The sequence below is a fragment of the Staurois parvus genome, unplaced genomic scaffold (genome assembly GCF_062004578.1).
Source record: "Staurois parvus isolate SC_StPar_1 unplaced genomic scaffold, SC_StPar_1.0 ptg000225l, whole genome shotgun sequence".
Taxonomy (NCBI): Eukaryota; Metazoa; Chordata; class Amphibia; order Anura; family Ranidae; genus Staurois; species Staurois parvus.
The window spans coordinates 2,522,403-2,534,954 of record NW_028318021.1 but is presented as its reverse complement, the minus strand read 5'-3'; the positions used below and the strand labels follow the sequence as shown (position 1 = coordinate 2,534,954).

Genomic DNA, 12,552 nt, shown 5'->3' with positions numbered 1-12,552 from the left:
CTGAATCTGGGCTGACAGTATATCTCTAAACACTGCAGAATTCATCCGGCTGCTTCTGTATTCCGTCACATCATCAATAGACTCCAGAGTATTATTAAGAGTGATCAGATGAATTGCAATGTCCCTCTTTGCCATGTCAATCAATAAAAAAAAAAAAAAAACAATTTCCACTGCATTTCAGCCCTGCCATATCATGTCAGTGATTCTCTCCTTAAACACAGGTGTCAATGTTGAGGAGGTCAAGGCTGGAGATCACTCTGTCATGCAGACTAAGTTAGGATAACAGATTGTAACATTTAAAAGGAGGGTGGTGCTTGAATCATTGTTCTTCCTCTGTTAACCATGGTTACCCGCAAGGAAACCCGTGCAGTCATCATTGCTTTGCACAAAAAGTGATTCATAGGCAAGGATTTTGCTGCTACTAAAACTGCACCTAAATCAACCATTTATCAGATCAAGAACTTCAAAGAGAGAGATTCAATTGCTGTGAAGAAGGCTTCAAGGCACCCAAGAAAGTCCAGCAAGTGCCAGTACCATCTTCTAAAGTTGATTCAGCTGTGGGATCGGAGCACCACCAATGCAGAGCTTGCTCAGGAATGTCAGCAGGCAGGTATGGGTGCATCTGCACGCACAGTGAGGTAAAGACTAATGGAGGATGGCCTGGTGTCAAGAAGGTAGCAAAGAAGCCACTTCTCTCCAAGAAAATCATCAGGGACAGACTAATTCTGCAAAAGGTACAGGGATTGGAATGCTTAGGACTGGGGTAAAGTAATTTTCTCTGATGAATGCTCTTTCCGATTGTTTAGGGAATCCGGAAAAAAAAACTTTGTCTGAAGAAGAAAATGTGAGCACTACCATCAGTCCTGTGTCATGCCAACAGTAAAACATCCTGAGACCATTTATGTGGTCGCTTCTAAGCCAAGGGAGTGGGCTCACTCACAATTTTTCCTGAGAACAAAGCCATGAATAAAGGATGGTACAAAAACATCTTCCGAGAGCAACTTCTCCAAACCATCCAATAATAGTTTGGTGACAAAATGCCTTTTCCAGTATGATGGGGCATCTTACCATAAGGCAAAAGTGATAACTAAGGTGCTTGGGGAACAAAGCATCGAAATGTTGGGTCCATGGCCAGGAAACTCCCCAGATCTTAATCCCATTGAGAACTTGTGATCAATCCTCAAGAGGCAGGTGAGCAAAAAAATCCCGCAAATTCTGACAAACTCCAAGCACTGATTATGCAAGAATGGGCTGCCATTAGTAAGGATGTGGCCAAGAAGTTGCTTTTTTATGTTTATCTTTTTTTCTTTAACCACTTGCCCTCCTGAGGATTTACCCCCTTTTCTGACCAAGCCATATTTTGTTACAGCACTGCGTTACTTTAACTGACAATTGCGCAGTCCTGCAATGCTGCACCCAAATGAAATTGGTGTCCTTTTTTCCCCACAAATTGAGCTTTATTTTGGTGGTATTTGATCACCTGTGCATTTTTTATTTTTAGCGCTAAAAAGAAAAAAAAAAAAGACTGAATTTTGAGAAAAAAAACAACAGTATTTTGGACTTTTTGCTACTAAACATGTCCAGTAAAAAAAAAAAATAATAAAAAATAATCAAATTTCGTCATAAATTTAGGCCAAAATGTATTCTGCTACATGTCTTTGCTAAAAAAAAAATCCCAATACGTGTAAATTAATCAGTAACTTATAGCGGGACTGCGGCAGGTATTCTGACACTGGGGGGAACTGACTTGGTGTCACCGACACTGTACTAATGGCACTGGGCAGGAAAGGGTTAACATGAGGGGCGATCAAAAGGTTAACTGTGTGCTGGGAGTGTTTTACATAGGGGGGCCGTATCAGTGTGCTTCACTGTAAGCACACTGCTTTGGCTGGCTGGCCAAAGCAGTGTGCCTGAGCTGATAGGGAGGAGAACTGTAAACAAAACAGTTCTTATCCCCGTTGGAGATTGTAGGAAATCATCGGGCGCTGGTGAGTAATTACTGTCCGGGACCCGGTGATTGACAGCCATTGCCGCGAATAGCGCTGCGGGTAGGGTGCATGCCGCCTACCCGGAAATGCAAAATCACGTATATATACACGTGATTTTGCGCACCCATGCCGCCCTGTAGCAGTATCTCTGCTATAGAGAGGACAGGAAGAGGTTAACAAATATTTTTTTTTTTCTCTATGCAAATCTCCATTCAGAGAGAAAAACAAAAAGGGGAGGGGGGGCAGGTGTACAGTGACTGATCACTGTGATAGCCAATCAGAGGCTATCACAGCGATCATGTGACCCGGAACCGGGAGTCCCGTGTCCCGATCGTTAGAACGGAACCCGGGGCACTCAGTGAAACCCCAGTCTTTGTAATGGGAGTGCGCTGTGCAGCGCGCTCCCAGCACAAAGACAGGTACGCAAATATGCGGTCCCACGGAAAAAACTCCAGTTCTGTGAGGCCGCATATTTGTGTTACATCGGCGTGAAGGGGTTGCATAAAAGTTTTTTTGGTATGATCAGTCAAGTTCAATATAAGTGCCAGGGAATGCAAACTTTTGAGCACAACTGTATGAAAATATCATGCAATGCTTTCTGTAGCTCTGCAGGACAATATGGTTTCTAGGCCTTTTGTGTAAAGTTACTATAACTTGTACAATTAAAAGTGTGTATATTATATAAAACACTTTTAAATGAAAAAATATATAAATATATTTAACAAAAATAATAGCATACAATCAATTTTATAATTAATAAAATACAGATTATATAAACATGGTTTTATTTAAAAAAAATACTGTTAAAATTATTTTAATAAAATTATTAGGTTGATCTCAACGAATATTAAAGCACTGTCTGCCTGCCCGCATTGTACTGTGACACAGCGGAATGCAGATCCCAGTAATTGGGACCTGGTGATCATGTGATCCATATGTGGTCACAGTATTAGCAAAGGTGTTATGAAGCAATCTGATTCAGAACAGCTTTGCTTCTCTTCCTGCTGAGCTGTGATTGGCCCACAACTCTCACATGGTACATGGGCCAATCACAGCACCCTGTAGCATGTGATCATCTGAAGCCAATCACAGATCACTGTATGTTGAACTGTCAGGAACTTAAGCCATTCACAACAGTTCAAAGCAAGCATTGCATAAGCAATAATCTTTACAGCTTAATGCAGAGTGTAAAATCGCTGAACAAATACGGTGTGACATAAAAATTGCAACGCCGACCGTTTTATTCTCTAGGGTATCTGCTTTAAAAAAATATATAATGCTCAAAGTAATTTTCTAGCAAAAACATGTAAACAAAAAAAGTGTCTCAAAAGGCTTGGTCTTCAAGTGGTTAGAAAAGTGGGTGATGTGTGGCATAAGCTTCTAATGTTGGCCCTGAACTGCCAGGATAGTAGAAGCACTCCCCCAAATGACTCCTTTTTGGAAAGTATACACTGCAAGGTATTTGGCATCTCTCATTTGTTGCCACAAGTTTTTAGAAAATGAAGAAAAAAAACAAACCACAAATGTATTTTTTCTTTTCTTTTTCAAAACCCGTGACAAAAATGATATCTGTAAAATACTCACCGTGCCTCTTATCAAATTCCTTGGGATGTCTAGGAGGGGTTTGTAATATCCTGGCATTTTAGCACCTCTGAAACCATGATAGGTAGCAAGGAAGTCACAGTAAATATGCCCTTTGAAAGCCTGAAGGTGGTCATTGGATTTTGGGGCCTGTATAAGGCTAGGCTGTCAAAAAGTCTCTCACATGTGGTATCCCCATACTCCATAGAAGTAGCAGAATGTGTGAGCAATATGTCATCTAAAAGAATAAGGTGTGTAAAAAAAAATAAAAAATTGTGGCAAAAAATAAAACTTTCCATGGACTCAACATGCCTCTCAGCAAATTACTTGGGGTGTCTACTTTCCAAAAAGGGGTCATTTGGGGGGCTGTACTACCCTGGCATTTTAGCACCTAAAGAAATGTGGCAGTCAGAAAGTAAAAGCTGTGTAAATTCCAATATATATCCACCATAGTTTATAGACGTTATAACTTACAAACAAACCAATTAATGTACAAGTATTGGGATTTTTTTTATTTTTACCAATGACATGTAGCAGAATACATTTTGACCTAAATTTATGACTAAATTTGAGTTTATTGGATATTTTTTTATAACAGAAAGTAGAAAATATTGTTTTTCCAAATGGTTTTTTTTTCGTTTAGATCACAAAAAATAAAAAATTGGTGATCGTATACCACCAAAAGAAAGCTTTATTTGTGTGAAAAAAAGGACATAAATTTAGTTTGAGCTTCTGGAGCTGAAGTGGTTAAATAAGTTACCACCTTCCAGCCACGCTATAGTTGATATACGGTTACAGCATGGCTCTCTGATTCTGGGAGGGCTTTCCTGGATGTCCTCCCATGCAACCCCCTGGAGCAAGCATCAGGAGCTCTCTGTGACCGCTGTGTCCCTCGCGTATGCAAACTTTTGAGCACAGCTTTAACTCTATATTAGCACTGCTTTTATTATTTAACAATCTTCTTATAAGGGATGCAGAAAGGCTTGATTAAGATATAAACAAAAGGTGAAATTCACTCAGATTTCTCATCAAGAGTAAGCGAGGTTGGATTTCAGCCAAAACAGGGGCGATCTGCTCAGACATACCTGGCTCTGCACACTGGGCATATGTGACATCCTCATCATCGGTGGAGCTGTCCCCTTCTTCAGTTCCTATCAACACCGGATCATCAGAACCGTCATTTACAGGCTCATTGTAGAAGTTCACGAGTCCATTTTGAGAGCTGAAAACACAGAACATGAAAAATCTTAAACTGCCAGCCAGAGTGGTGAACTACAGAAGACATTCAGCACCTTCTCACCTGGTACCCAATATGCATTGGGATTCCCCCCCCCCCCCCCCATGCTGCCTCCTGGTGTTTGATGCGATGATGATTTCACTCGAGCGGCCTGCTGAAATTGTGCTAGCGCCTGTCACAGCCTCTGTAGTGCATTAGAGGTATGCAACTTGACAGGTAGCAGCTTGTGCGCCAACAGGTCCTTACCCCCATTAAGCACGAGCCCGGGGCCGGCCCCAGCACAAGGTAGCTTGCCTTAGGGTGCCTGGATGGGGGGTAAAATGCACCTTCTCTTGGTGCACCATGTTCCAGACTCTTTCACCCCTTCCATTCCCCCCATTCCTGGTTCTGCTCACTTCTTCCTTTCCCCACTCACCCCCAGTGTTCTGTCCTCTCTCTTCCCCCCACACCTCCACATCATCCCCTCCCTCAGCCAAAACATCCTGCACTGTCGGAGGCTCGGTGCTGTTGTCTCTCACTGTCTAAGTGCTGGCTGGGGATCAGAGTGCTCCCCCGTCAGGACTCCACTCCTCACATCCAGGGTTGCCAACCCTCAATGACTTATTTTAACTGACAAAACATGAAAATTTACTGACAGAGCACATTTTTTACTGATAACCTGACAAAATTATAGGGCTCTATTAGAAACTAAGACGATCGATATTTAACCACTTGTCTCCCACCATTTACTAAATATACGGCCTCAGGGTGATTCTCTAGGGTATCACTGGACATCTTCCCACGTGCACACCCCCTCGGGGCACACATTGGGAACTCTCTGTGACCGCTGTGTACCTTGGACACAGAGCATCAGGGTTGGGGTTAAACGGCTAATCACAGTGACCCTTCACCAAGTGATTGCTATGTCCAGTCACAAGCGATCACAGATGTAAACACAGCAGGTCCTTGCCGAGAAACAGCTCTCCTTCCCCAACACAGAGACCGCATGTGAGGGAAGGAGAGGTGAATCTCTGAGGGTGGGAGCAGTGAGTGTTGACTTCAAAGTGCTTTTACAGTGCCCTGATCATCCGTGCCGCCTCACCAGTGCCCTGATCATCCGTGCCGCCTCACCAGTGCCCTGATCATCCGTGCCGCCTCACCAGTGCCCTGATCATCCGTGCCGCCTCACCAGTGCCCTGATCATCCGTGCCGCCTCACCAGTGCCCTGATCATCCGTGCAGCTTCACCAGTGCCCTGATCATCCGTGCAGCTTCACCAGTGCCCTGATCATCCGTGCAGCTTCACCAGTGCCCTGATCATCCGTGCAGCTTCACCAGTGCCCTGATCATCCGTGCAGCTTCACCAGTGCCCTGATCATCCGTGCAGCTTCACCAGTGCCCTGATCATCCGTGCAGCTTCACCAGTGCCCTGATCATCCGTGCAGCTTCACCAGTGCCCTGATCATCCGTGCAGCTTCACCAGTGCCCTGATCATCCGTGCAGCTTCACCAGTGCCCTGATCATCCGTGCAGCTTCACCAGTGCCCTGATCATCCGTGCAGCTTCACCAGTGCCCTGATCATCCGTGCAGCTTCACCAGTGCCCTGATCATCCGTGCAGCTTCACCAGTGCCCTGATCATCCGTGCAGCTTCACCAGTGCCCTGATCATCCGTGCAGCTTCACCAGTGCCCTGATCATCCGTGCAGCTTCATCAGTGCCCTGATCATCCGTGCAGCTTCATCAGTGCCCTGATCATCCGTGCAGCTTCATCAGTGCCCTGATCATCCGTGCAGCTTCATCAGTGCCCTGATCATCCGTGCAGCTTCATCAGTGCCCTGATCATCCGTTCAGCTTCATCAGTGCCCTGATCATCCGTGCAGCTTCATCAGTGCAGCTTCATCAGTGCAGCTTCATCAGTGCAGCTTCATCAGTGCCCTGATCATCCACATGTCAATATGATAGGAAGTCAGGAAATTGTGTAATATATGCCCCTGGAAAGCCTAAAGTTGATCCTTCAATGCTTTGCCTCGGCTGTAAAAAAGTCTTACACATGTGGTATCACTAAACCCAGGAGGAGGAGCAGAATGTATTTTGGGGTGTAATTCTTGGAATGTCCATGCTGTGGGTTAGAAATATCTTATAAATTGACAACTTTGTGTACAATTTTTCCAAAAACTTGCAACAGAAAAAAAAAAAAAGCAAACAAACATGTTCAAAAGACTCATTATGCTTCACAGAACATACGTTGGGGTGCTTGCTTTCCAAAATGTTTCCATTGCCCTGGTGCTCCAGAGCCTTCAAAAATGTGATCGGTAGTCAGGAAATTAGATGTGTAATTTATGCTCCTTGAAAGCCCAAGAGTGCATCTTGGAATTTGGGCCCCTCTAAGTGACTAGGCTGTGAAAAAATCTCACATCTTGTATCCCCTTACTCGGGAGGATTACCACATGTGTTTTGGGGTGCAACTACAAATATGCCCATATCATGTGTGAGAAATAATGTGACAATTTAGTGAGAGAAAAAAAACGAAACACAAATTGTATTTAAAGCATAAAGTCACCTTTGGCAACATGTTACAGGTTCAACCCATTTTTAAGGTGGAACATACAACATGCTCCTGCAGCGACTTGGCAATCAGAGCCCTCTGTGTGATAGCAGTAGATAGGAGAAGTTCCCCGTACCAGCTGACACTTTTGGAAAACAGCGTGGACAAGTGGGGCTCTGCCACACAGCTGCACCATTTATTCACAGAGTTCTGTGAATGAATCAACTACAAGTACCATCATTCTTTGCGGATGTCGGCTTTTAGTTCTCAAAGAACTACCATGGAGCTGGTTAGCGCTGTGGTAGTCGATTCTTCCTGTCAGCGTGAAACTACCTGACTGTACGATGTTCGGGCACACAGCTCACACTGAGTCTGCAGGATTCCTTCAGGAGCCATTGTACACGAATCATTGTACACGAATCATTGTACACGAATCATTGTACACGAGAGTATTGCCTCCTGAATGCCTTCAAACTGCTTCTGCAAAGCAATCCTCCATGAACCTTTTTATAAAGGGGTGGTAGGGACTACAGTGTGAGTGATAGAGACTTCAAGGTGACACTTCAAACCACAAAGGTCTTGTTCTGACTGTCATACCCTCTATTTACAAGCTGGCTGCCACGCTACGGGACACGGCCACAGGCTGGACGCCGCGCCACGGGACACGGCCACAGGCTGGACGCCGCACCACGGGACACGGCCACAGGCTGGACGCCGCACCACGGGACACGGCCACAGGCTGGACGCCGCACCACGGGACACGGCCACAGGCTGGACGCCGCACCACGGCATGCTACGGGACACCGCCACTGCCTGACGGCACGCCACACCACCACTGCCTGACGGCACGCCACACCGCCTGACGGCAAGCCACGGGACACCGCCACGGGCTGACGGCACGCCACGGGACACCGCCACGGGCTGACGGCACGCCACGGGACACCGCCACGGGCTGACGGCACGCCACGGGACACCGCCACGGGCTGACGGCACGCCACGGGACACCGCCACGGGCTGACGGCACGCCACGGGACACCGCCACGGGCTGACGGCACGCCACGGGACACCGCCACGGGCTGACGGCACGCCACGGGACACTGCCACGGGCTGACGGCACGCCACGGGACACCGCCACGCTACGGGACACCGCCACAGGCTGACCGCCACGCTACGGGACATGGCCACAGGCTGACGGCACGCCACGGGACACCGCCACAGGCTGACGGCACGCCACGGGACACCGCCACTGCCTGACGGCACACAGTCCTAAGTCATGACATGGGGGCCTGCAGCTGGTCCAGGAGCTGTCCTCCCCCTGGGCAATAACAAGTACATACACCAGGGAGCCTCACCTTTGGGGTCTGGCCGCCATCTTGAGTTCTGTCCGGGAAGCAGGGACACGCAGCACCCTACAGTCCAGTCCGGAAAGTGGCAAAGCTCCAGCACCCTCCCGGCGATCGCGGACACACACCAGCGGCTCCGGCTCTCTCCCCGTCTGCCCCGAGACCTCTCAGCTAGCCCCTAGAACACCGCTGACACTTGGGCGGGGTGAGAGGAGCAGTTGTAAGAAGCCAATGGCTGCGGTACCACCGAGGAGACAAAGCGACCCGAATAGAATTCCGCCAAATTCGTAACTGCGCATGCGCAGTTTCATGACCTACCACCCGCAGCCATTTCCGGTGTAGCAAATTCGGCCTCCAATGACAATCCTCAACCCTGCTGCAAGTGCGCATGCTCACACAGTGAAACAAGCCGAGCGCCGAGCTCGAGCCGAAGAGTTCACTGAAAACAGTTATCTCCGTGCATGCCGAGTGCAGAGGATTTGTTTCACAATGTTTTTATGGAAAAAGAGAATTTAGTTCTGAATTAGGCTCCATGCACACTGGACAGTTTAACCACTTGCCCTCCAGAGGATTTCCCCCCTTTGTGACCAGGCCATTTTTTGTGATACGGCGCAGCATTACTTTAACTGACAATTGCGCGGTCATGCATCGCTGCACCCAAATTAAATTTATGTCCTTTTTCACACAAATATAGCATTCACCTGTGCATTTCTATTTTTTGCACTATAAACAAAAAGGAAGGCTGACAATTTTGAAAAAAAAACCCTATATTTTTTACTTTTTGCTATAAAACATATCCAATAAAAAAAAAATTTAATTTCATTATAAATTTAGGCCACAATGTATTCTGCTACATGTCTTTGCTAAAAAAAATCCCAATACATGTAAATTAATTGGTTTACCGTATTTGCCGGCGTATAAGACGACTTTTTGACCCTTGAAAATCTTCTCAAAAGTCGGGGGTCGTCTTATACGCCGGTACACATGTTTAGGGGGGCTGCGGCATTAAGTACAGGGGTTTGCAGGGGCTGATGTCTCTTAGCTGGATCCAGTCCCACGACGATCCGGTCCAGGAAGCGCGGCGTCTCCTTCAGTTCGGCCACTGGATGTTCGTGCGGCTGCTCGGCTCCGCCTCCTCACCGGTGATTGGCCGCCAGAACTGTAGCTCAGGAAAGGCACACAGGCGGCCAATCACCGGCGAGGGGGCGGAGCCGAGCGGCCCCGCGAAAATTGAGTGCCGGAGCAGCTGGTAAGTGTTCTGTGTAGAGGTGCTGCTGCAACCACATATGCTGGCTGCAGCAGCACCATACGAGAACAGGGTCAGCAAGTCTCAGTGGGAGGAATAGTGCCCCATCATTGGTGTCACTGATACCAATGATGGGGCACTATTCCTCCCACTGACACCAACGATGGGGCACTATTCCTCCCCCCCTTTGACACCAATGATGGGGCACTATTCCCCCCCCCCCACTGACACCAACGATGGGGCACTATTCCACCCCCCACTGACACCAATGATGGGGCACTATTCCACCCCCCACTGACACCAATGATGGGGCACTATTCCACCCCTCACTGACACCAATGATGGGACACCATTCCTCCCACTGACATCAATGATGGGGCACTATTCCTCCCACTGACACCAATAATAGGGCACTATTCCTGCCACTGATACCAATGATGGGGCACCATTCCTGCCACTGATACCAATGATGGGGCACCTATTCCCCCCACTGATACCAATGATGGGGCACTATTCCTCCCACTGATACCAATGATGGGGCACTATTCCTGCCACTGATACCAATGATGGGGCACTATTCCTCCCACTGACACCAATGATGGGGCACTGTTCCTCCCACTGACACCAATGATGGAGCACTATTCCTCCACTGATACTAATGATAGGGCACTATTCCTGCCACTAATGCCAATGATGGGGCACTATTCCTGCCACTAATACCAATGATGGGGCACTATTCCTCCCACTGACATCAATGATGGGGCACTATTCCTCCCACTGGTGTGCATTGGAAGAGGGGTAGTCTTATACGGCGAGTATAGCCCAAACACTACATTTTAGCAGGAAAAGTAGGGGGGTCGTCTTATACGCCCAGTCGTCTTTTACGCCGACAAATACGGTACTTGAAAGTTATAGCGCCTACAAAAGGCGGTTTATAAACTGAGATTTTTATTGTTTTATACTAGTAATTGCGGCGATCAGCGACTTATAGCGGGACTGCAGCGGGCATTCTGACACTGGGGGGAGCTGACTGTCACTGACATCTCCAGTGACACGAATACAATGATCAGTGCTAATAAAAGGCACTGACACTGTACTAATGACACTGGGCAGGCAGGGGTTAACATCTGGGGCAATCAAAGGGTTAACTGTGTGCTGTTTTACATGATGTGCTGTGTGTTTTACTAGAGAGAAATACACAGCAGCATGTCCTTGCTGGCAGGAGTGTTGTTTACACTCAGGTCTCTTCCCTGTCACTGTTACTTGGCAATCACCGGGTGCCAGTGGGGAATCTCTGATTGGGACCTGGTGACTGACATCTGTAGCCACCAATGGCGGCACTGGTAGGGTGGCGTGCTTGTACTCCCCCTACTAACCTGTAGCAGTAGTTCTACTCGGGCGGACTGACAACTCATGGGGCCCCCAGGCAATAGGGGGTCATGGGGCCCCTGTGTCCTTGCCCAAACTCAAAAAAGCCTATGAAAAAGGTACCAGGGGCATCTCATGGGGCCCCCTACTGACCCCGGGCCCTAGGGCAGTGCCTGAGTTTCCAAATGGTCAGTCCGCCCCTGGTTCTACTATAGGGCAGCGGGGAAGCAGTTAATAACACTGGTAGCGTTAGCTGTGTAAAGTCGCATTAAAAACACAAGTTTTCAGCGTTTTTGCATTAGCGTTCAGCTGCGTTTGCAGTTTTTAGTGTTTTTTACACCCCCACCCACTGTCACAGGGAAGAGAGAGGGGAGATGCTGCAGCTGTTGGAACATGTTACATGTTCCACCCTAAAATGTAGCATGTTCCAAAAGGTGAACATATCTTTTAAACTCAAAATTGTCACACTGCTTTGACTTTTTACATGTAAAGCCAGACATATTGCTCTCATGAATATTGTTAGAGTCCATGTATACTAGGCGACTGAAAAAAATGCCAGAACCTCTGGCAGAAAAAAAGCAGCAGAAAAATGATCATAGTGACCGAGCATGTTTATGCACGTTTATGGGCATTTGTTTTTATAAGCGTTTTTTCTTTAAACACTCCCCTCTATTCATTTTTCACTATAATCAATGTACACATTTATCAGCGTTTATGCATGTATTTTTTGCCTGAAACCTTCCTTCAAAAACGCAATTCTGATGTTTTTTTTGTTTTTTACTGCCTAAAAATGATTCTCTGCAAATATGTCTGTAAATTACCTAATGACCGTACGTCCGTCAGTGAAGATCCCTGCCATGGTGGTTTCCAGCCCACAACAGTCATTAATGTGAACATTCGGCACGTGGAACACCTGATCCTGGATAATCGGCATATAACTTGTCGTGAAATTGCACAAGAGGTGAATCTTTCTGTGGGAGAGGTGAACACAATGATGACGAAGTGAAGCTGGCCGTCCTAGGATGGTTTTAGCGTACTGACAAATCTTTCTATGCTGAAGCTTTCCAGGCATTATTAGTTAAATGCTGGGATAAGTGTATCGATGTAGCAGGGAAGTATGCAGAAAAATAAATGCAGTCTCCACTCCTTGATATTTGTTCTTTTATTATATAAACTCAAAGGTCCCAGTTTGGCTTTAACACCCCTCGTACATTGGAAGGATTTTAGCAAATTTTGTCCTGCATAATTATATCTTGCTCTCATTTG

At 46.9% G+C, this 12,552-nt stretch overlaps 1 protein-coding gene across 2 annotated transcripts in view; it reads right to left on the bottom strand.

Moving 5' to 3' along the window:
- Nucleotides 1-9,005, bottom strand: part of LOC149460565 (E3 ubiquitin-protein ligase rfwd3.S-like) — a 33,486-nt gene extending 24,481 nt beyond the window's left edge. For both annotated transcript variants that reach the window (XR_016313042.1, XM_089679476.1), the window contains exons 1-2: nucleotides 8,682-9,005; nucleotides 4,655-4,791 (exon numbers count right to left, since the gene is read on the bottom strand). Coding sequence is in view for 1 of the 2 variants with exons in the window: in XM_089679476.1 (XP_089535602.1) it covers nucleotides 4,655-4,791; nucleotides 8,682-8,701 (157 nt within the window). In the remaining variant the exon portion in view is untranslated. The remainder of the gene's footprint in view (nucleotides 1-4,654; nucleotides 4,792-8,681) is intronic.
- Nucleotides 9,006-12,552: the final 3,547 nt, after the last annotated feature.